The sequence below is a fragment of the Ursus americanus genome, chromosome 16 (assembly GCF_024610735.1).
Source record: "Ursus americanus isolate L20-20 chromosome 16, mUrsAme1.1.p, whole genome shotgun sequence".
Lineage (NCBI taxonomy): Eukaryota > Metazoa > Chordata > Mammalia > Carnivora > Ursidae > Ursus > Ursus americanus.
In genome coordinates, this window is record NC_142142.1 from 12645890 (window position 1) to 12669917 (window position 24028).

The 24028-nt window shown below is 53.7% G+C and overlaps 2 protein-coding genes across 5 annotated transcripts in view; one reads left to right on the forward strand and one right to left on the reverse strand.

Annotated features, from left to right (window-relative positions):
• The window catches only part of USP35 (ubiquitin specific peptidase 35), a 51817-nt gene extending 36593 nt beyond the window's left edge, over positions 1–15224 (forward strand). For all 4 annotated transcript variants that reach the window (XM_087868186.1, XM_087868184.1, XM_045816260.2 and 1 more), the window contains 4 exons: positions 10245–10338; positions 11269–11375; positions 11867–13118; positions 14078–15224. In XM_087868186.1, coding sequence (XP_087724312.1) covers positions 10245–10338; positions 11269–11375; positions 11867–13118; positions 14078–14245 — 1621 coding nt within the window. In that variant the 3' untranslated portion in view covers positions 14246–15224. The remainder of the gene's footprint in view (positions 1–10244; positions 10339–11268; positions 11376–11866; positions 13119–14077) is intronic.
• A 1011-nt stretch (positions 15225–16235) lies between these two features.
• GAB2 (GRB2 associated binding protein 2) overlaps positions 16236–24028 on the reverse strand; it is a 183653-nt gene continuing 175860 nt past the window's right edge. The window contains exons 6-10 of the mRNA XM_045816267.2: positions 22870–23134; positions 21570–21660; positions 21231–21333; positions 19829–19954; positions 16236–19246 (exon numbers count right to left, since the gene is read on the reverse strand). Coding sequence (XP_045672223.2) covers positions 19103–19246; positions 19829–19954; positions 21231–21333; positions 21570–21660; positions 22870–23134 — 729 coding nt within the window. The 3' untranslated portion in view covers positions 16236–19102. The remainder of the gene's footprint in view (positions 19247–19828; positions 19955–21230; positions 21334–21569; positions 21661–22869; positions 23135–24028) is intronic.

Genomic DNA, 24028 nt, shown 5'->3' on the forward strand with positions numbered 1-24028 from the left:
CCCAAACCTATAATGCACAAAAAATAGAAAGCCAAGCTTACCATTAGGGAAGGTCATCAGTCACAAGGAAAGAGAGTACAGGAGAAGAAGAAAGGAACAAAGAAGAATGATAAAAACAACTAGAAGCAGTTTTAAAAATGGCAGTATAAGTACGTACCTGTCGGTAATTACTTTCAATGTACCTGGTCTGACTGCTGCATCAGAAGACATAGGACGGTGCAATAAAACGGATAAGAAAACAAAACCCGGGGCGCCTCGCTGGCTCAGGTGGTTAAGCCTCAGACTCTTGATTTTGGCTCAGGTCATGATCTCAGGGTCAAGCCCTGCACTGGGTTCCACACTGGACGTGGAGCTGCCTTAAGCTTCGCTCTCTCCCTCTCTCTCAAACAAAAACCAACCAACCACCTAGATGCTGCCTGCCAGACTCACTGCAGAGCCTGGCAGGGTAGCCGTAGCTGAAGCAGGTGCAAGCCGAGGTGGTCCCAGGGTGCTCGGTGCAGAGGGCATCCTGGAGGGGTGGCTGGAGCTATGGCCCGTGTGGTCCAGGATATGCCAGGGTGCTTCGTGCAGGGGTACCTTGGGGTGGCTAGAGCCGAAGCAGGGTGTGGGTAGGGGCATCTGAGAGTGCTCTGCACAGACCGCTGAGGCTGGAGTGGTTGCAAGCTGTGTCCAGGATGTTCGGCAAGTCGGGGTCCCCTGGTGGGGCAGCTGGAGCTGAGGCAGGGTGTGAGCTAGGGTGCCCTGGTGGGGTGGCTAGCACCAAAGCAGGTGTGAGCTAGGAGGTCCTGGAGCGCGCCGAGCTGGGGGTGCCCTAGCAAGCCATCTGGAGCCAAAGTGGTGCAGGTCTGGTGTGTTCCAGGGTCCTTTGTGACTGTGTCACCTTGGGGAGATGACTGCAGCTTAACAGGCTAACCAGGGGTGACCGGGTGTGTGCTGTGCTGGGGTTGACCTGGTGAGACGGCTCAGCCTTGGGTGGGCGAGGGGCCTGGGGCTCACTGAAGGGGCAGGCCAGCCATGGTGCCTGGGTCCTGCTCTCGTCTGTGCTTTCAAGGTGGAGGGGACCATAAACTGTGGTACTCGCCAGCCCCTTTATCTGAAGAAATTTCCAGCAGCTCCCCTGCTGTTTGGCAGGGTTCTAGGGCTGGTTCCTTTATATTGTAGTTGCTTTTTTAAAGTGAGGGTTTTGTTTTTGTTTTTGTTTTTGTTTTCTGTGCCTCAGCATAGGCAGATCTGCTCATGGTCCCGCAGGACTATTCCTCCCCACTGCAGAGTCGGTGGTGGGGGTTTTGAGCATTGGTTTCTGCGTCTCTGTCTTTCGTGTCCTCTGTGTGGTCTCTCTGTCTGTTGTGCAGAAGCTCTTCAGTCAGCCCTTCTTCAGGAGGAATGGCTCTATAAATAGGAGTAGATTTGGTGTCTGGAGGATGTGAGCTCAGGGTCTTATCGCCATCTTGGACCAGAACCCGTCTGGTTTTAATTTGCGTTCCTCTGATGACCTATGATGTGGAACGTCTTTTTATGTGCTTTTTTGGCATCTGTAGATCTTCGGTGAGGTGTCTGTTAAGATGTTTGGCCCTTTGTAAAATTGAGTTATAATTGACATACAGTATTATGTTAGTTTCAGGTGTACAGCACAGTGATCTGACATCCGTACACCTCGGGAAGTGATCACCACAGAAGTCCAGTTACCGTCGGTCACTTTACTGTGTTAACACAGGATTTTTGACTGTATTCTCCATGCTCGTGATTTAGTTCTAACTGGAAGTTTGTACTTAATTCCCTTCACCCATTTCACCCCCACCAACACTCCTGCTCCCCTCTGGCAATCACCAGTCTGTCTCTGTGTCTGTGAGTCTTGGTTTTGTTTCTTAGATGCCACACATAAGTGAAATCGTGGTGTATTTGCCCTTTCTGTTTTCCTTATGTCACTTAGCTTAATAACCTTAAGGTCCATCCATGCCAGAAAGGGCATGATTTTTATTTGTTTGTTTGTTTTTTAAGAAGATTTATTTATTTATTTGAAGAGGGTGGATGAGGAAAGCATCTCAAGCAGACTCCCCAAAGAGCCTGGAGCCCGACGTGGGGCTTGATCTCAAGACCCTGAGATCATGACCTGAGCCGAAATCAAGAGTCAGATGCTCTAACTGACTGAGGCACCCAGCTGCCCTATTTTTTAATTTATTATTATTTTTTTTATTTTAATGATTGAGTAGTGTTCCATCGTGTGTGTGTGTGTGTGTGTGTGTGTGTGTATGGAAAATATGTGTATATAGTGTGTGTGTGTATATATAGTGTGTATTGTATGCCTTTTATTTCTTTTTCCTGCCTAATTGCTGTGCTTAGGACTTCCAATACTATGTTGAATAAAAGTGGGGATATTGAGTATCTTTGCCTTGTTCCTTCTCTTCGAGGAAAAGCTTTAAGCTTTTCACTGTTGAGTGTGATGTTAGCTGTGGGTTTGTCATATGTGGGCTTTTGTATGTTGAGGTGCATTCCATGTGTACACATTTTGTTGAGAATTTTTTTCGTAAGTGGATATTGAATTTTGTCAAAATCTTTTTCTGTATTGAGATTATCATATGAAATTTACACTACATTTAGTCAGTGTGATGTATCATTGTTAATTTGTGGGTGTTGAGCCTTCCTAAATCCCTGGAATAAACCCCACTTGGCCATGGTATATGATCCTTTCAGTGTATTGTTGAACTCAGTTTGCTAATATTTTGTTGAGAATTTTTGCATCTATATTCATTGGGATATTGGCTTGTACCTTTCTTTTTTATGTGTGATGGTGTCCTTGTCTGGTTTTGGTATCAGGGTAATGCTGGCTTCATAAAATGAGTTTGGAAGCTTTCCCTTTTCTTCAGTTTTTTGGAAGAATTTGAGAAGGCTAGATACTCATATTCTTTGAATTTTTGGTAGGATTCACCAGTAAAGTGTCTGGTCCTGGACTTCAGTTTGTTGGAACTTTTTTGATTACCGATTCAATCTCCTTATTAGTCATCAGTCTACTTATATTTTCTATTTCTTCATGATTTCTAGGAATTTATCCATTTCTTCTAGGTTGCCCAATTTATTGTTTTAATAGTTCATAGTAGTATCTTATGATCTTTTGTATTTCTATGGCATCAATTGTAACTTTTTTCGTTTTTGATTTTATTTATTTGAACCCTCCCTTTTTTCTGTGTTAGTGTAGCTAAAGGTTTGTCAATTTTGTTTGTTTTCACAGAACCAGCTCTCAGCTTCACTCATCATTTCTATTGTGCTTTAAGTTTCTATTTCACTTATTTATGCTCTGATCTTTATTTCCTTTTTTTTTTTTTTAAACTGTGAGCTTTCTTCTTTTTCTAGTTCATTTAGGTGTAAAGTTAAATGGTTTGAGATTCCTTGTTCTTGCGGTGGGCCCGTATTGCTCTGAGTTTCCTTCTCAGAACTTATTTTGCTTCGTCCCGTAGATTTCGGTATGTTGTATGTCTGTTTTTGTTTTTGTTGTTTTTGTGTGTGTGTATTTCTGTTTTAATTATCTCCATATAATTAAAAAATTTCTTCTTTAATCTCTCCTGTGACCCAGTAGTCTTTCAGTTTTAACACGTTGTCTAATCTCGACATATTTGTGGTTTTCCCATTTTCCTTCTTGTAAATGATTTCTGGTTTTAAACCATTGTGGTCAGAGAAGATGCTTGATATGTTTTCAGTCTTCTGGAATTTATTGAGACTTCTTTTGTGGCTTAATGTGTGACGGATCCTACAGAATGTAGCATGTGCATTTGAGAAGAATGTGTATTGTCCTGGTTTTGGTTGGAATGTTCTGTATTTATCTGTTAAGTTCATCTGGTCTAATGTGTTGTTGAAGGCTGATGTTTCCTTACTGATTTTCTGTCTTGATGGTTGATCCATTGATTTAAGTGAGGTGTTAAAATCCCTTAATGTTGTTTTGTTCTCATTTTCTCTCTTAAAGTGTGTTAATATTTCCTTTATATATTCTGGTGCTCCTATTTTAGGTGCATACGTATTTATAAATATTATATCTTCTTACTGGATCAACCCCTCTCATTATGCGGTACCCCTCTTTGTCTTTTGTTACAGTGTTTGTTGTAAATTCCATTTTTTTAAATTTTTTATTTATTTATTTATTTTTATTATATTATGTTAGTCACCATACAGTACATCCCCGGTTTCTGATGTAAGGCTCAATGATTCATTAGGTGTGTATAACACCCAGTGCACCATGCAATACGTGCCCTCCTTACTACCCATCACCAGCCTATCCCATTCCCCCACCCCCTCCCCTCTGAGGCCCTCAGTTTGTTTCTCAGAGTCCATAGTCTCTCATTTTTCATTCCCCCTTCTGATTACCCCCCCTTTCTTTATCCCTTTCTTCCCCTACCCATCATCCTAGTTCTTATGTTCCATAGATGAGAGAAATCATATGATAGTTGTCTTTCCCTGCTTGACTTACTTCACTTAGCATTATCTCCTCCAGTGCCGTCCATGTTGTAGCAAATGTTGAGAACTCATTCTTTCTGATAGCTGAGTAATATTCCATTGTATATATGGACCACAACTTCCCCAAAGATACAGACGTAGTGAAGAGAAGGGCCATATGCACCCCAATGTTCATAGCAGCAATGTCCACAATAGCTAAATCGTGGAAGGAGCCGAGATGCCCTTCAACAGATGACTGGATTAAGAAGTAAATTCCATTTTTTTGATGCAAGTGCAGTTTTTTTTTTAAATTTTTTTTACAACTGTCAAGGCACTTTATTTTATTTTATTTTTTTAATAATATTTTTTTATTATATTATGTTAGTCACCATACAGTACATCCCTAGTTTTTGATGTAAAGTTCCAATGATTCATTAGTTGCGTATAACACCCAGTGCACCATGCAATACGTGCCCTCCTTAATACCCATCACCGGCCTATCCCATTCCCCCACCCCCCTCCCCTCTGAAGCCCTCAGTTTGTTTCTCAGAGTCCATAGTCTCTCATGCTTCATTCCCCCTTCTGATTGCAGTTTTACCAGCTTTCTTTTCAGTATTTTTTTTTCATCCCTTCACTTTCAGTCTGTATGTCCTTATCTGTGAAGTGAGTCTCTTATAGGCAGTGTATGGATGGGTATTGTTTTTTATCCATTTTAGCCACACTTTTGATTGAAGAATTTAGTCCATTTACATTTAAAGTAATTATTGAGAGGTATGTATTTATTGCCATTTTGTTAATTGTTTTCTGCTTGTGTGTGTAGTTCCTTTCTTTTTCTCTTCCTTTGTGGCTTTATGATGTTTTAAAATAGTATGTTAGATTCCTTTCTCATTTTCTTTTTGTATTTACTGTAAGTTTTGGTTTGTAGTCACTGTGATGTTCGCAGGCATTGTCTTGTTTATCTAATAACATTGTATTTTAAGTTGATAGCAGCTAATGGTTGAACACATTTGAAAAGTACATTTTTACTCTCCTCCCTAGTTTCATGTTTTTCTTTTTTTGTGTTTCTGAGAGAGAGAGAGTAAGAGCACATGTGTGTACAAGCAGAGGATGGGGAAAGGGAGAGGAAGAGGGAGAGAATCTCCAGTAGACTCCTTGCTGAGCGCAGAGCCCAGTGCAGGGCTTGACACAGGGCTCGATCTCACAACTCTCAGATCATATCCCAAGCCGAGACCAAGAGTTGGATGCTTAACCGACTGAGCCACCCAGGCGCCTCCCTAGTTTCGTGTTTTTTATATCACTTTTTACATCTTTTTTGTGTGTATATTAGCTAATTATTACAGTTTCAATTAATTTTGTGAGTTTTACCTTTTAACCTTCTATCTTTATAACTGATTAATCCATTATTTTTACTATATATTCAGCTTTTCCAGTGAGACTTTTACTTTTGTGCTTTTTTTTGTTATTAGTGACATTTCTTTTCAGCTTGAAGAAGTCTGTTTTATATTTTTGATAAGGCCTTTTTAGTAGTGAATAATTCCCTTGGCTTTTGCTTGTCTTTAAAGCTCTTTCTCTCTCCTTCAAATTTGAATGATAACCTTGCAGGGTAGAGTATTCTTGGTTGAAAGTTTCTCCTTTTAGCACTTTGAATATGTCATGCCACTCATCTGGCTTGTCAGATTTTTGCTGAGAAAGCTGCTAGTAGCCTTAGGGTTTTATTTTTATTTGAAAAAATTTTTTGTATGTAACAATTTGTTTTTCTCTTGCTGCTTTTAAGATGCTTTAATTTTTGACATTTTAATGATTATGTTTCTTGCTGGGGCTATCTTTGGGTCCATCTTATTTGAAACTCTCTGGGCTTTCTGCACTTGGACGTCTGTTTCCTTCCCCAGGTTAGGGAAGTCTTCAGCCTCTTTTTTCACATATGTGTCCCGGCTCTTTCTTTCTTCTACGTCTGGGTGAGTTGCACGGCTTTGTCTTCCCCCTTGCTGCTTTCTTTCAACTCGTCCATTCTGTCGTTGAGCCGCTCTAGTCTGTTTTTCATTTGAGTTGTTAATGTTCTTCACCTCTGTGACTTCCGTTTGGGACCTTCTTACTACCCCGTTTTGTCGTTGCTGACATTCTCATTGTGTTCGTCTAGCCCCCACCCCCCCTTCCCCAAGCTCGGTGAACATCTTTATGCTCATTCATGAATTCCTTATCAGGTAGATTACCTATCTCTGTATCCTTAAGGTCTTTTTCTGACGTTTTGTCTTGTTCTTTTGTTTGGAGCACAGTTCTCCTTTTCCTCGTCTTGCTTCACTCTCTGTCTGGTTCTACGTATCAGGCAGAACAGCCGCTCTCTGTCTTGAAGGCATGGCCTTTTGTAGGTGGTGATTCTTGGTCACCCTTGCCCTCGTTCTTGGTTATCTCTTGAACTGTGATTTTTCTCAATCACCTGATTTATTCTTCGTCTGTCCCTGTTGATAGGGCCCTATATGAGCATGTGCCAAGACCTATTAGTGATCCAAGGGGAGGGATCCCATTTAACACCTCGTTTCAGGTGATGGGAAGCCAGACTCCCAGGCAGTAGCTTGTAAAGTATGTGAATATATTTGGTCCTGTGCTGCTGCAATAATAGTCCCTGCTGGCCTCCAGACCAGATCTGGAAGCGTCCCCTGGACAACAGTGTTAAAAACCAGGGCGCCAGACAAGCTCCTTTCTGGGAGTTTCTTCCAGCTGGAGTGAGGCGAAGGGTGTGCGCTAGGATCGGTCTCCTTGCTCCTGTCCCTGGGGAGTGCTTTCTTAGCCTCTAGATAGGTGGGAAACCTGAAGCCTGTCCCTTAGGCTGATGCTCCGGGCTAGGTGTTTGGCCTTTTTCACAGGCAGAATCGGGTTGTGTTTCAGTCTGTTGGTGCAGTGCCCTGGCGGTGGTAGCCTGCCAGGAACTGTCTTGTGTGTGTTACCTTTCTGTGGAGCTCCCTGACGCCAGCCCTCTTGGGCCACCAGGGCCAGGTGCTCAGGGAGCATCTCCTGTGCGGATGGTGCGTACCCACTTGCTTGAGCAAGGCAGCCAGAGAGCGTAGGGGGTGGGCTTGTTTGCCGGCTTCAGAAAGCCAGCGAAGAATGGCATGACTGCATAGGCCCTTGGGCTTTGGCAGTGAGTGGCAGAGTGCCTCGCCTGTACACACGCGCCAGCTTGGGGGCCGGGGAGCGTTGCGGCCGCCGCGCTAGCAGATTCTAGCTAGGGAGTGCGAGCAGTCCGTGACAGTAGGCGCTCGTCTGTCCCAGCTGGGGAGCAGGGGAACAGTGCCGCCGCCTGTGTTATCCAGCTCAGCCAATGCTGGGGTCACACTTGCTCCTTCCTGTCTGTCCCGGCGAGGCGGTGGAGGGTGGGTGCCTGGACGGGTTTGCCTGTCTGTGCGGGCGGCCTGCGTGCCGTGCAACAGTGGTGGCCCCGCCGCCCCCGTCAGCAGGGAGCTTCTCAGCTGTCCCCGCTCCTCCAGCTGTTGTCTCCAGATCAGCAAATAAATCGATCTGATATATAGTGTAGGTACTTTGCAAACCACTGTGTTTTCGCCCTCCAGGGGGGAAGCTCAGTGTAGTAGAGCATTTGGGGACCCCTGGTTCTGCCGGCCACGTGCTGTGGAGGCTCCTCTCTCTCCAGTGCAGATCCCAGGCTCTGTGTGCCAGCTGGGAGGCATCAGCTCTTCTGTCCCCGGGCAGAAGCACCTGTCTAGGGGCGCCTGGGTGGCACAGCAGTTAAGCGTCTGCTCAGGGCGTGATCCCGGCGTTATGGGATCGAGCCCCACATCAGGCTCCTCCGCTATGAGCCTGCTTCTTCCTCTCCCACTCCCCCTGCTTGTGTTCCCTCTCTCCCTGGCTGTCTCTATCTTTGTCAAATAAATAAATAAAATCTTAAAAAAAAAAAAAAAGAAGAAGCACCTGTCTAGGGACGCCCCTCCCTGTTGCATCTATGCCCCTGGCGTGGGGTTTTCTGCAAGACCCTGTCTCTGCCCCTCCTAGCCATCTCAGGGTGGTCCTTCTGTCCTTTGTTGTGGAAAAGCAGTTCCTCTAGTTTTCAGATCTTTCTCAGAGGGAACCAATCCATAGGTGGCCATGGATTGGGTGTGTCTGTGGAGTTCTGGATCTTACTGTGCTACGGACTTGGACCCTCACTCCCTCTATATTTGGTCCATTTTTAAATCAGTTGTTGGTTTTCTTACTGTTGAGTTTTAAGAACTCTTAGTATATTTTGGATAACAATCCTTTATCAGATGGGTCTTTTGCAGATATTTTCTCCAAGTCTCTGGCTTGTCGTTTAATTCTCTGGATGTTTGCTTTCACAGAGCAGAAGAGTTTAATTTTAAGGAAATCCAGCTTATTAATTATTTGTGCAGATCATGTCTCTGGTGTGGCATCTAAAAAGGCATCACCATACCCAAGGTCATAAAGGTCTTCTCCTGTGTTACCCTCTGAGAATTTTATAGTTTTGCATTTTATATTTAGGTCTCTGATCCATCTTGAGTTAATTTTTTGGGATGAGTGTGAGGTGTGTGTCTAGGTGTATGTGTGTGTTTTTCATGTGGATGTCCAAATGTTCCAGCACCATCTGTTGACAAGACTGGTTTTTGCTCCCTTGTTTTTTGCCTTTGCTCCTTTGTCAAGGTCAGTTGACTGTATTTGTGGGGGTCTATTTCTGGGCGCTCTGTTATATTCTACTGATCCATTTGACTCTTCTTTCACCCACACCACACTTAGGCATCTTTTTTTTTTTTAAAGTAACAGTGCAGGTAAGCTTCGCCCTGGCTTATGGTATGACCTCAAGTAGGTTTCTCCTCTCTGAGCTTCAGGTTCCAGTAAGGGGAGGTTGTAGCTAAATCTCTAGCACTTTCTCACGGGTGCGCTTCTCAGACCTGGTGAAGGTCTCGTTTTTCCACTTTACAGTCTGCTGCAGACAATGTTAATTTTTGTAAAATACAGTCAGACGATTTACCAGAACAATGATCACGTGTTTATAGGGTTGTAGTGAGGTCACACGTACACGTTCCTAACCGCTCACTCAGCTTCTGAACTTAACCTTTGTGACGGATGGCGAGGGGGACCACACTTGGGTAACGCTGTTCCGCGCAGTGAGCTCAGGCCGGGAAGGTGCCTGACCTGGCCGCCCAGAGCTGCTTGTGAGAACAGGAGCTCAGGTGAGGCCTGGGAATTGGCTTGTTCCAAGACAATGCGGGTGTCAGCAGAGGCTCCTTCCCTTCTCCGGCAGGATCAGACCCCATCGTTGGGAGCCCGTTCCCCCTCCCCACCCCTGCCATGTCCTCTTTGTGCCGCACATTGACCCCTGCCTCCCTCATTCGAAGGCAGGGGAACCACTCAGGTGGTCTTAGGGCCATGGCGTGGGGACCCTGAGGGGGTGGCTGTGAGAGCGGACTTGGAGGGGCCAGGTTGGAGCAAGGCCAGCTGCCCTGAGTGGGTCTGAACACCATTTCCTGGGGAAAGAGGAGATGGGTGTGAGTGGCTTTGGTGGCTGGGGATGATCCTGGCGCAGACCAGCACGTGCCAGAGAGCTCTGGCCCCACCACTCGGAGACTGTAGAGCTCGGCACACTGGAATTTTTGAGTCTTAGAGTCGTGGGCTCTCTCAGCTGGAATGAGCGGCAGGGCTCACTTCCTTGTCCAGGCTGGGTGTTCACCTGCACTTCCTCCCTGGCCTCTGGCCCAGGCCTGAGCTTTAAGCGGCTGCTCCGCCTTTAGGCCGGATGCCCTGGTTGCCTGTGCTGCGGGTGAGTTGAGGCTCCTTGGATGCCCTTGGCTTACCCTGGATGCTTTTGCTTTATTTTGAAGCTTCAGACACTGTGTGCTCAGATTGACTGAGAACAACTCGCAGCCCCTGATGACCAAGCTGCAGTGGCTCTTCGCCTTCCTGGAACACAGCCAGGTCAGTTGGGGGTTGATGGGGGGAGAGTGCAGGGGGAGTCGGGGTATGATGGAGAGGAGGCTCTGGTCTGACACCCTTCCCTGCATCTGGCTAGAAGGCCCTGCGTCGTGGTGTAAGCTGTTGAGCCCCAAGTTGGGGCTGGCACGGGTTCATGGTTGGTTTAGTGCCTTATGGGACAGAAGAGGGAGTGCTTCCTTGCGCCCCCTTCTGTGTCCTGATGCCCAGATCTCTCCCATCAGTGATTCACGCCCTTGCAGTAGGTGTTGCTTTCTCATCTGTCGTATTTGGGCACGTGCATTGCCAGGCACCCCGAGGGCTGTGTTTGTTTTGTTCACTGTCTCTGCCCTCGTGGAACCTAAAACCCTTGGCCAGGCATTATGCAAGGCCCCGTGGGGGCCACGGAGAGGTAGAAGCCATGGTTCCTGCTTCATAGAGCTCACAGTCTGGTGGGGAAGGTGGACCTGCACATAACAACCGTGACACTTGAACGGAGGGGAATGCAGTGTTGTGTGCATGCAAGGGAGGGAAAAGCTGATTGTGGTGGGGGAGGGGACCATTGGGACGACCTCACGGAACAGGTGTCCAAGCATCTGGGTCTTGAACTCTAAGCTTTTGATGGAGGAAAGGTGTTTTAGGCAGAGGGAATGGCAATGAGTAAGGGTCTGGAAAGAAATAGGAGGTGCGTTGGGGAGGAGCGAATTCCTGGAGGATTGGTGCATCTCTGCGAATCTAGTGCCGTACTCATAGGCTGCATGGACTTGGTGGGAGAGGATGGGTCAGACACAACGAGGAATGAGGAGGGCTTCAGGGAGGAGGCCGGGAAGTTGAGGACAGAGTTTCCCCAGGGTCCCTCAGGCTCAGGACATGGCAGAGCTGGTTAGTGAGTGGCCTCTTGCTCCTGACCCTGCCTTTCACCTGCCTTGGTCCTAGCGGCCTGCCATCTCTCCAGAGAACTTCCTCTCTGCATCCTGGACACCCTGGTTCAGCCCCGGCACCCAGCAGGACTGCTCAGAGTACCTGAAGTACCTGCTGGACCGGTAAGGGGGGCCAGACTCTGTGCGGGGGCTTCAGAGCTGGCGGAGGGTGCCTGTGGGAGAGCCCACCTCTCCGGCTGTGTGGCCTCTCGCTGGAAACAGGTGCCGCACCGTATTCGTGGAAGGCGCGGAGATGGGTGCCGTGAGGGGTGGGCAGGGCTGCGTGTGAGGGACCTTTGGGAGCTGGAGAGGGGTCAGCGCGTGCGCACGCGTGTGCTCCGCTTGCCCAAGTGCGTGTGCGCGTGTTCGGAACAGCGCATGGAGAGGGGGCACGTCTGCACGTGGCGGGTTTGTGTGCCTGTGTGGAGGGAAGTGTGTGCACGTGTGCTTGGCTCGTGAGTGCGTATGCGTGGATGTCGTTTGCACACGCATGTGTAGACTCTGTGTGTACGTCCAAACGTGTGGCTCCTAGATTAGGCAGATGGCCCAGATCGGCCTGAGCCCTGGGAGTGGATCTGTGCCGATGTATGAAGGCCCCGTGCTCTCTGCTCCAGGCTGCATGAAGAGGAGAAGACGGGGACGAGGATCTGCCAAAAGCTCAAGCAGTCCAGCTTGCCCTCCCCTCCCGAGGAGCCCCCCAGCCCAAGCCCCACGTCTGTGGAGAAGATGTTCGGAGGCAAGATTGTGACGCGGATACGCTGTCTCCGCTGCCTCAACGTCTCCTCCAGAGAGGAGGCCTTCACGGACCTCTCTCTCGCTTTCCCCCCCACGGAGCGCTGTCGCCGCCGCCGCCTGGGCTCGGTGATGCTCCCTGCAGAGGACCTCGGGGGCCGGGACCCGCCCCCACCCTCCCCAGCCCAGGTTCCAAGCAGGGTGGGTCCTCGGAGGCAGAGGAAACACTGTGTCACGGGGGATGCCCCCCCCTCCGTCCTGGACATTGAAGGCCTGGGCCCCCAGGGACGTGGGGGGCAGAGCAGTGGGGAGAAGGTGGAGAAGGAGGAGGAAGTAGAGGAGGAAGCACAGGAGGAGGAAAGGACCCAGGAGGAGGAGGAGGAAGAGGAGAAAGAGAAGGAGGAGGAGGAGGAGAAGGCAGAGAAGGAGAAGGAGGCCGAGACCACAAAGGAGAAGGAGGACGACGGCCCAGGGCCAGGGAGCCACAGGGGTGCCGCCGCCCCCGCCGGCGAGGGCTCCCGCTCGGTCCTGGACCTGGTCAACTACTTCCTGTCCCCCGAGAGGCTGACGGCGGAGAACCGCTACTACTGCGAGCCCTGCGCTTCGCTGCAGGACGCCGAGAGGGCGGTGGAGCTGAGCCGGGGGCCGCGCTACCTCATCCTGACGCTGCTGCGCTTCTCCTTCGACCTGCGCACCATGCGGCGCCGCAAGATCCTGGACGACGTCGCCGTCCCCCTGCTGCTGCGCCTGCCGCTGGCGGGGGGCCGCGGCCAGGCCTACGACCTGTGCAGCGTCGTCGTGCACTCCGGGGTGTCCTCGGAGAGCGGCCACTACTACTGCTACGCCCGCGAGGGCACCGCCCGCCCGGCCCCCTCTCTGGGCGCTGCCGACAGGCCGGAGCCCGAGCACCAGTGGTACCTGTTCAACGACACCCGGGTGTCCTTCTCCTCCTTCGAGTCCGTCAGCAACGTCACCTCCTTCTTCCCCAAGGACACGGCCTACGTGCTCTTTTACCGGCAGCGGCCCGGGGAGGGGCCCGAGGCCGAGCCGGGCTCTCCCAGAGGCCGGACGGAGCCCACGCTCCACAAAGATTTGATGGAGGCCATTTCCAAAGACAACGTCCTTTACCTGCAGGTGAGCAGGGCCGCCGGGGCCTCCGAGCTAATCTGGGGGGCGGGCTTCCCTGCACTGCCTCCGGCCTGGAGGGTGCTCTGTCTCCTTTTTCACTGCCCTTTCATTGACCCCTTATGCTGGGAATATACTGGTGGGGAGAGAGAACCCCTTACTTCAGAGGAGCCGACGTCCAGTATGCCCAGTTGTTTATTAAGCCTTGTCCTGAGTGTGCGAGGGGCACCGTGGGGTCGTGTGGTGAGAAGTCGAGGTTTGCGGGGGCACCTGGGGACCACGCTGCCCAGAACCTCCTCTCATGTACTGCCCCTCTTTAGAGTCAGGGGTGGGATCAGAATACTTAGCAGCTGGAACAGCAGAGCCCCGACCCACCAGACTAGTGCCACTGGGCCGCGTGGACAGCAGCGGCCGGAGTCTGTGAGGACACTGGGCCGGCTTTACATTTCTGCTGGGCCTTCCAGGCAGAGGCAGGGCCGTGGGTAAGGACCGTCTGTGAGGCTGGCCTCCGTTCAGCCCGGGGAAGAGGTTTCTCACAGGCAAGTGCTTTCCCAGTGCTTTGAGGGGCAGTGAGCTGGACACCTGTGTCCGGACACCAGGGGAACCCTGTGTGGTGTGACGTGATCCTTGAAGTCCCTGCACCACGTCCTCCCCGGCGCCCAGGTGGTCCTTGTCAGTGACTCAGTCTTGTGTGCGTGAGTTCCTTTTCTCCAAGGGGCTAGGAGTTTTTACTGGGAGAAGCATGGTTTTGCAGCCTAGATGTGGGGTGGAAGGATGGAGCCATCCCAGCCATCCTCCCCGAGGGCAGAAGCTGAGGCTCCTCTGTGTTTGGCCCTGGGCACCACGGGGACACTCAGAAATGCTCTGCTGGATGGCACTAGGGTGGGGCTGGGGGCACAGTGCAGGGAAGACTGGCTTGGGAGCCTGAATTTTAAGCCTCCCCCCCTCCCCCGCATCTGTGTTCCCAGGAGCAGGAGAAGGAGGCCCGAAGCAGGGCGGCCTACATCTCTGCACTCCCCGCATCTCCGCACTGGGGGAGGGGCTTCGACGAAGACAAGGATGAGGACGAAGGCTCTCCGGGAGGCTGCAGTCCTGCCGGTGGCAGTGGCGGTGACTTCCACAGACTGGTCTTCTAATGTGGACCCTGCCCCAGCCCACCGCAGGGGAGGCCTTGACCCTTTCCTTCTGGGAACTGGGTGGGGACCGAGGCAGAGGCGCTCTGCCAGGTGGGGTCTGAGGGAGGCTGTGGGGGCAGGTCCAGCCCTGAACACAGGCCCTTCCAAGGGCAGGAAAGATGGAGAGGAAGCTTCTGGGACACCGGTTCTCAGCCTGAAGGGTGTGCAGAGACGCAAAGACAGAGGTGAGAACCAAGCGCCTGACACTGGGCCTCAGGCCCCGACACTGCGATCACTCCTGTTAAGATGTCTCTCACCCAAGTGTCCTGGTCAACTTGAAGCAGTGTAGACGGACACTCTCTGGGCCTTGTCCCTCCGTCCCCCCAGCAGGCTACGTGACGGGGCTGAACGTCACAGCTCTAGTGTTTTGCCATCAAATAGCATGTCCCTCCTAGCTCCTTTCGGACGGTCCTGTCGCTCTGCAGTGTAAAAAGCAGAGCAGGATCTGGGGCGTGTGTGTCGTACTGCGGCCACCTCTTGGGCTGAGAGCATTCCAGAGCCGCCGGATGGGGTTGCCTGCACCCTCGGCGGGACTTTGAGGGGAGTGTAGGGGGGAAGCAGCCTGGCATGGGATCAGAGACTGTCCATGCATAGAGGGGAGAACAGTCCCCCCCCACCCCACAGCGGGAGACCCTTAACCCCCAAACCCCATCTCCCCTCGCCTGCCTCAGTGCCTGAGATGCCACCATTTGCATCCCCTTTCCGGTGAAGATAGAGAATCCTTATTTTACTGCAACTATGTGTTTCTCCTGAAGCCATCGTGTGACCCGAGGAAAGCTGGCTGGCTCAGCGCCTTATCATCTGAGCCTGGCCTAGGGGCTGGGGGGTGGTTTGGTGAGGAGCAGATAGTGACCTCATTGTGCCCTGACACTGCTGTACCCTTCTACGTGGAGAGAAGAGACTCAGGGTCTCAAACAGGAATAAAAATAGGTTCTGCGAAGTCTTTAAAGATGTCATTCTTTCTGCCTCTGTGGCTGTGATGGTGGCTGTGCCCTTTGGGCAGTGAGGAGGGTAGAGCCCGTGCCCTGTTGGCTTGTGTGACACACCACGGGAGGTGAAAGTGTGCTACGCTGAGGCGCTTGCAAGTTAAAGGTGAGGACTGGGAGGACCCCGAGGGTAGAGCTGGGACCAGCAGTGGGGACGACGCCCAGATGCAGGCACCAGCAGAGGGAAGGACCTCTCATTACCCCGAGAGGCAGGTACCCAGACTCCGGGCTGCCCGAGGAGATCCTGTCAGGGGGACTCGCCTATCGGGTGAAGCCAGAGCCCCCGTATCTGGGGATTTTTCAGACCCCGAGAACTCTGGACTGCCCAGAACTGGCTACGGCTGCTCCCACATTCTTTCCTCCTTCCCTGGGAGAACCCGGTGCAGGTGTGTGGCCTCTCCTGGGACAGACTTGGGCACTGGCCAGGAGGAAAAGGGGGAGGCAGCTCCCCCAGTCTCCGCAGGTGCCAGCCTATTCTTGGAGCTGGAGAGGCACGCAAAAGCCCTTTCCACCCCACCCCTGCCCATCTGGGGGAACGAAGCAGGGGGGAAGGCAGGGCCAGAGGCTGGGCCAGGGGCTGCCTGCCGGTGCTGTAGGTGGAGTTGAGTTTTGGCCCAAATGTCCCAGACCCTTGGGACATCAGCCCTTAGGGATCAGCGGAACTGGGCTGGTAGTCTGTCAGAGACCAAGTCATGCTCAGAATTCATCTCGGCCCTCTGTGCTTCTAAGCTGAGTGGGTAGAAGTTACAGTTGCCATGTTATGAATCAGGAACACACATTCCAAGGTAAGGAGGATTCATTCTCGTTCCCGGTCAAGACGAGGGCCCCGTTACTTCCTATTCAAAGGAAAGGGAGCAGACTGGCACCGAGCCTTTCCTGAGGGTAACCCCCGGGCAGGGATTCTGGGCGGGTGGGTTCCCTCCCCGGCGACTTCTGACGAGGCAGGCTCCAGCGGCCGTCTCTGGTTGCTTCTAATGGACTTTATTGTTGTCCTGCTCCAACAGCACAGTAAAAAGGCCCCTGCAAGCTCCAGGCCTGCGCCGTGTCACCACGGCAAAGACAGGACCCACCAGAACACGTTCCCACCCCACCCCAGACCTACTCCCAGGATAAATACATGTTACACATTTTTTTAAAAAGAAAACAGAATAAATTAATAACTTAAGTGATTAGGCACCAACAGTGATTTGAAAAATTAAATGTCAATTTTAAATTGTATAACAGGGCAAGAACCTAAGACTGGGCCGCTAGCCCCTTTTCTCTTCCCGACAAATAGACAATTCTGTGCGAAATGATTCTAAATTTCAAGACACGTGTAACCAACACACAAGAATGCACACCACCAACTAGGACAGGACAGCCTGCACCTCGAGGGGGCCCCTCCGCAGGCAGCCCAGGGAGCTTGGGGAGTCCCAGAGTGTTGGCTCCCAGACGAGGGAGCTGCAGTGCTCCTGGGCCCAGCCTCGCCTCCCTCACGGGTTGCAGACCGAGGAGTGCGAACTGCGTCGTCTGAGCTCTTGTCGGAAGGGTGCGGGGAGGGTGGGTGGGCCAGGGCTTGGGGCAAGCTCCGCTCACTTCAGAAGGGGAAGGGTTGTGCTTCTCTCCCAGGAATGGGGCATATTTGAAGAGTTTCCAATGTAGAAGTCTCCAAAGTCCACCTCGGGGAGGGGCCCGGGCTCACGGACTCACACGCTCGGTGCGCTCCACCCTGGGAAGCCAGAGCCTCCATAGCGGGACCTCCCCCTCGGCACAGCTCGGCTGCCGTCTAGTCTAACCACCTTTCACGGTGGTGGCTCCGTGGGACCTTGCTTCGCCCATCTCCCTGGAAACCTCCCCCCACCCCCGCTGCTTGTTCCTGCTGGCCGGGCGCCATGAGTCTGGGTCTGCCCTTGCCGGGCCCCCAGGGAGGTAAACCGAACTGACAGGTGTGTACTAGAGACCGGGTCCCCTTACGCTTCCTTCTGTCTCTGCCCCTCCACCCTGAGGGACTGGAGCTGCAGGAACCAGGAGCCGGAAGGAGGCCTCCTTGAACATGAGATCTGAACACTCAGTTTCTAAAGACTCCGACCAGTTTCATTCACCTCGTGGTACGCTCAGAAAGTGCTCACGGCTGGGGCAGCGCCACTCAGCGCTCCCCTAGGAGACCCTTGCAGAGAGGGCCTTAAGGGCACGCGGTGGCAGCCACTGCCATCAGCCCCAGGACCCCAGCTCTGCCCTCCTTCCCTAGAAAACTGCTCCGTCTTCCTGCCTCACAAGCCCCTCCCGCACTCGCTCTCCCAGACCCCACCTTCCCCGGATCTGCACCGTCTCCTGCAGAAGCAGCCTTGCTTCCAGTCTCTCTCGGCTCTTACCAATGTCCCGTGCCTCAAGCACATGGCCAAACTGCTTCATCCCCACGTTCCCAGAACCTGACCAAGGCAGCCATTAATCAGTGCTCGCTGAGTTGAGCTGAACTGCTAGGAGAGGGGCTACTGTGGAGAAAATCCTCCCAGCCGGAGTGGGGCTTCTGTGACCATGGCCAGGTGTGTGCTCGTGGGAGCCCAAAGGTGAGCTGGAGCCACCTCTGTGAGCCAGGGTGGGAGGAAGCTCTGCAATCCGCAGACTGGGCTCTCTCCTCCCCAGCCGAGGACAAAGTGCCTGGGGGGGGGCGCAGCCGATGTGCCGGCCTTCACCCACGGGAGCAGAGCCTGGCCTCTCCTGCGCCCAGTGTGGCTCGGGGCTACCAGGGAGCCGCAGCTGGAAGATGAGCTGGGAAAACACCAGGGGCTCCTGAGACCACACTCCTACCGGCCTGGGCCCCGGCAGAAGCCCGAGCCCTCCCCCAAGTCCTCTTGGCCCTACCCTCGCCTGCACTGCTTCCCCCCTTTCCTCACTTCTGCCCCGCTTCCCTCGCTGGCTGCACTGCCTGCCTCCTGCCTCTCAGCCCATCAGTGACCTGCCCACGCCCACCAACTGTCTTGCAGAGACACACTTGCTGTACCCTCCCCACTACAGCCTAGGGCCCCTCAGGGCCTGCAGCACCTCTCGTCCGCCCCGCACGCCCTCCCCACCCGGCACCGCCTTCCCTTGGCACCAGCCTCTGCCCGCACCCTGCAGCACCCAGCACTGTCCCAGCCGCCTCTGGCGGGGTGCACCCATGGAGGAGGGCCTGAATGCTCCTGGGGCCCTAGTCACCCCCTGCTCCTGATTCGTGGTTGCCCATCCTCCTCTGTCTTCCCTCCCTTGCCGCTGCCTCCTGCCTCTCCCTGCCCACAACAGCTACACGGTGGCGGGGCCGCTGCCTTCTGTGTCCCTCGAGACCACTGCCAACCTTCCTTCTCAACTCATCTTTCAGGGGCCTTGCCTCTCCCCTACCAAGACAGACAAGGAGGAAAGTCCATGTCCACTTTGGTCTGCTGGTCCTGGGCTCCCTGGGTCAGCGAGACAACATGGCATCTTCTGGGACTGAAGGAGAGGTAGCCCAGTAGCTGGAGGGAAGAGGGCTTGAGGGCTCAGCCCCAGCCCCTCCCCAAGCCTAGTAGGTATTCGGGTCTAAAGGACAGGAAGAGGCTGAAGGATGCTTTTTGGCAATAGCTCTAACTAAGGTGGGGAGAGGCATGGCCATTACTGATAAAAATCAAAGGTGGGCCCCGAGTGGGCAGAGGAAGTGCCTTGATCAGGCCCTCGCCTCTCAGGAGAAGGGTTCAGGGTCCCTGACATCAAGTGCTTCGAAGGCCAGAGTGGCAGGAGGGGGCACCGGGAGAGGAGAAGGTGTGTGTGGGGGGATAGGCGGGAGGAACCAGCTCGGGAGATGCTGCCCCCGGGCACCTCCCCCGGCGCGGTGGCCCCTGCGTCACAGCTTAGCGCCCTTGGAAGGCTCGGAGGACTGCCGCACATCTGTCCACTCCTGCATGGTGTTCTGCAGGGCCTGGGTTTTCTCCTTGTCCACCTGAACGTAGTCCACCTTCTCGTCGGAAGTGACGGATGACGTGGATGGCTGAGGACAGAATGGGGAAATGGCTGTGAGTTATCCGGAGGGCGGGGAGCTCTTTCTGAGCTGCCTCGCGCGGGGAGAGGAGATGGGCCTCAGGAGCCTGCATTCTGTTTCTGAAAGGGGCCTTTAAGGCCCAAACCACATCATCTCTCCTGATTTCCCAGCTCCAAGGGGACCCAGGCCTTCCTCTCTGCCTCCACCCACCTCCCCGTGAAGGAATCGGCCGGGTGTCAACGAGCACCAGCCAGAGGGGAGCACTGGCAGCCACTCTGCTGTCTGGACGGGGCAGCTGGGAGTGCTTCCTGGGGAGGCTTTCCGGGGCCCGGGAGTCCCTTCTGCAGGTCCCTGTACCAAAGGCAGGGGATGCACGTGGACAGTTCTCAAAGACAGGCCAGGACACAGGATCCCCGAGCCTTGGGTCGCTCCCTGACTCACTTCGTAACCCCGAGCAGACCGCGGCTTCTGGTGAGCAGTACAAGGGGGGTGGACTGGCTGAGAAGGTCGGACAGACCTCGAGCCCTCTGAGGCCCAGACTAAAAGGCCAAGCAGTCAAGCAGTACGAGGCTGAGTGCTGGGACACGGTACCTTGCGGTGGGGGCTCGGGGAGCCCGGCTGGAAGTCCAGGGCCAGGTAATCAACGCTGCCCGTGCTCTTCTTTGGGGCGGGACTGTTGGTGCCACTGGGAATGGGAGATGCAGACACTGGATTTTGCTATCACAGAGGAGGGAAAACCCATTAGTAAGTGCAGGAAACAGGCTAAGCCCTCACCCAGAAAAACCCACATCTCTGGGAATCGAGTGCCCACTCGGAGTCATGCACTGGGCCGGGGCTTCTCATGTCCTCATTTAAACCCTCATAACAATCCTGTGATGTACGTTTTCTCACTACAACTGTGGTTCAGTGTACAGCCGGCGAGCGGGGACGGGAGCGGGTCTGGTATCAGGCTCCCAGACCCGCCGAGCCCTGCTGTCCTGCGCTGCCTCCCTCCGGGGTGGTGGGCCAGGTCTCCACAGGCTCTGGACAGACCCCGTGTTTGCCTGCTGGCCCCCAACAGGGGACCTTTCCTTTATGCCCTGGATGCTGGAAAGTCTTCGGCGTCCCTGGCCTCGAGCGGGGCGGCCTTCTCTCCGGGCTCCCCCAGCAGCTCTTCAACGGAGACACTCCAGGCTCCTGTCTCTGTCCAGGCACCAACACCAGCTTGTCTAGGATTTTCTTGAAGTCTTACTAATGAGAATGCCAACAGTCCTAGTTCTGTTTTTTGGCTCCTGACTGGTTGCTTTGTTCTTTCATTACTGTTGCAGCAGCTATGGCTTTTTCAATGAAAATGTCAGGGGGGACGCTTCTCACGGGCTGACCGTGTTTGTACCTCTGTGATGGCCTTGGCCACCGTGCGTCATGGTGCACGTGTGCCCTCACCACTGAGGAGATAACTCAATAAATGCTTACGCTCACATTCCTGCTCATGGTCATGGCAACAGCACAATAAGAAATGAAGAGGTCTTGACTTTTGAAAGATTTTAACAGGACAGAAGGAGGAAGTCAACTTTGAAGGCCGCTCTGGTCATGCTCTCTAGGCTCCCAGGGGCACTTCTGAGGCACCTGTCTAATCCCCTGGCCTTTCAAGCCTTCTGTGGCTCCCTGTGGCCCAGAGAGAAAGCCCGGACTTCCCAAGACAGCATTCGGGCTCATTCATGATCCGGCTCCAGCCCAGCCTCCACAGGCAGCCAACCGGGTACGCCCGCCCATCCTGCAAGTATATCCCCACGGCACAGTCGCGAGAGGCAGGCCTTTCTGGCCCTTTAAGACCACGGCCTCCTCGAGGGCAGGGACCGTGCCTTCCTTGCCTCTGATGACGGCCCCGCCGTGCTCAGCACCCATGCACATGGGAAGGATGGCAGCCGCAAAGCAGTCCCATCCCGTGGGGGGCCTGCGGGGGGTCCCAGGCTACTCCGGCAGGAGTCAGTCCTGTGGGGTGCAGAGGACTCACCATAGGGACATAGTTCTCTTCGCTGTCTCCGGAGTCCGTGCTGGTGATGCTCTGGGTGGAGATGGGGCGGCAGTACTGGGACGAGCTGCAGTTGAAGGTGTGGCTGTGGTGGGGAGAAGACCGTGACCGCGGTCACACCCAGACTTCACCCCCGGAGCGCCATGCTCCATCACCAGACGAAGGTCTGACACGGGGCAGGTGCAATGACCCCCTTCAGAGATGAGGAAACCACGCCCCCAGAGCCCGCTCTGCTCACGGCGCGAGCATCAGCACGCAGCCACTCCCCTCACCAGCCTAACAGCCCGGTTCCAAGCTCCCACCTCCCTGGCGGACACTCACATGGCCCTAGACCAAGACTTGGTGACAGGTGACTTGAAGGGGAGCTCATCGATGACAGTGTTGTTTCTCAGGTCCAGTGGTGTTGGCTTTACTGGAGCAGGAACAGAAAGTCAAATGATCAGCCGCTGATGATAACGCCGCACATACACACACGTCCATGTGACACACAAGTACATTTACACGGGGAAACTGAGGCTCAGCGGGTTCTAGGATCTTTGCCTATGTCGACAGGCCTTGAAGTCATGTCTTCAGATTCTGAACGATACTTTCTTTGCAAGCATATTCTGCAGGAATCATATTTTCAGAATCCAAAATGGAGACACTGGGTCTGACAACAGACTGTTCCCCCCAGATCTATGGCTGTATATGAAAACAAGAGATGGGGACTGCGACGGAGAAAGTCACCAGGACTGCTCCCTGCCACTCGTGGACCAGGGCAGTAGAGCCTGCCGTGGAGGAAGGCGAGTGCCAAAGGCCCTAAAGGCTCCACTTCAAACTCGAAGATCTCAATTCTCTGTTGACCAGACCAAGTGGGGGGGAGTAGTTATCCTGCCCAGTTACTCTACTTCTCCTTTTGAATTCCTGCCCCGGGCCCCCCGCCAGCAGACTGAGGGAGCCTGGAACTCAAACTGTAGTATTTCTTCCCGGTCTGAATGCAGGGGGCACGGATCTAGCTTTCCCGAACATCCGCTGGGTACCAGACTCTGTCCTAGACGCTTTCCTCCGAAACACACCGCTATCCCCACCAAAGCTCAGAGAAATTGAGATGAGTTAGCCAACCGAAGTCGCACCCTGGGAAGCGCTGAATAAGGGTTCCAGCCCACAGGCCGCTGGTTCGGGAGCCCACGCCTGCTGTCACAGCAGGGGTATCTCGGCACGGACCACGCCACCGGGGCTCATACATGTCCCACGTCCTCCAAAAGCAGTTTATACAGGCACTTTCAGACACAGTATCTGTGTTGCTCAGTGCTCTGCCAGGCACGTAGTCACAGTTCTCAGACGAGTAACAAGGCTCAGACACACAGAATGATTTGCTTCTCATCTCAGCTGGCGAGCCGGAACTGGAACGTGTCCTGTCCTTGGGTGCCCACACCCCTGCCCATCAAGGCTACTCGGGTGGCCGGTCCCTAGGCTGCTGGGCCACTGGAACGAATTTGAGCGTTTGTGTGTGAGAGTTTGGGGTGGCTTAGGCTCCAGAGGCTAACACTTCCTGGCAAGGAAAGCTCAGGATCCACCCAATCCCTAAATGAATGCAAACCGCTCCTGGACACTGTCCAGCGACGGGACAGGGGAGACTTACCTTTCCGGTCAGGTTTGAGGTTGCGGTTGACAGGCGGTGGCTGGATCTCACTCCCTCGGCTGGGGCCCCGGTGCATAGAAAGGGCTGTTGAGGGGTAGCCAAGCCCCTCAAAGTGGTGGGGTCCTGGGCTCATGGGGATGTAGACACTCTGGGAGTTATCGCCTGCTCGCTCCGTGGCCAGCAGGGTGGAGGACCCTGGATTCATGGGCACATAGTTGTCCTCGGAATTGGTGCTCTCTGACCTGCCCACAATGGTTTTCCCTGGCTAGGAGGGAGAGCAGAAGAAATACAGCGGTAACTAGTGAGAAGAAACAGGAAGGGGGTGAGAATTTGTCTGCAAGGAGAGGAGAGTTATAACTGGGTTCACTGCCCCGGGAAGCTAGGAAGGCAGGCCCTGGCAAAACCAAGCAGACAGGCACAGTAGGAGGCAGAAAGAAGTGAGGTCTGTGGGTCCCTGCTAGTTTACACGATCCCTTGGGACCCACTTGCAATTTGTAATAATCCTCTAGTATCACATAACCCCTGGTGGCTCAGTCCACAAGGCTTTGTGGGAGCCTGACCAGGCTGAGGGGGGCAGAGGCCACAGACCGTACAGGTTTAGTTTAGGACCTGCCCTTCACCTCAGGTCCAGACTCCCCATTAGGGGGCTGGATCTGAAGCCCGACCAGGGCCGGGAGCCCAGAAGAACCCTGAGCCCTGGCCAGCGAGGTCTGGGCCAGCGCGCTCCCCGGGCCAGCTCTCAGGGCGAGCGCCAGCTGCAGTCAGAGCTGCCGCCAAGTTACACAGCGCAGTCACCCTGGCCACGGCCTTTCTCCAGTTCCTGCCCTGTCTGTCCACACAGATGAGTAAGCTGCTTCTGCTTCGCTTACCCAATTTTCACCATTTCGGTGGGTGTGACGCCAGGCCCTCGACGGCTTGGAAAGCTGTGGCTAGCCCCCTGTAGGGGGCAGCCTGGGATCCAGCACTCAGACCGTAATTCTGCCACCAAGTCTGTCTCTGAGTAAGGCCCTTACCCGGAGTCCCCCGCTACAGCCCCTCCTCCCGGTGGGGCCTCACGGCGAAGCCTGCTGCCTCAGGTTCCCCACCCCAGAGCCCGGGGCCTCTGCATTCTAGACCCATCCTACTGACCTGGAGGGTTGGCGAGCCTTGTGGTCTAGCT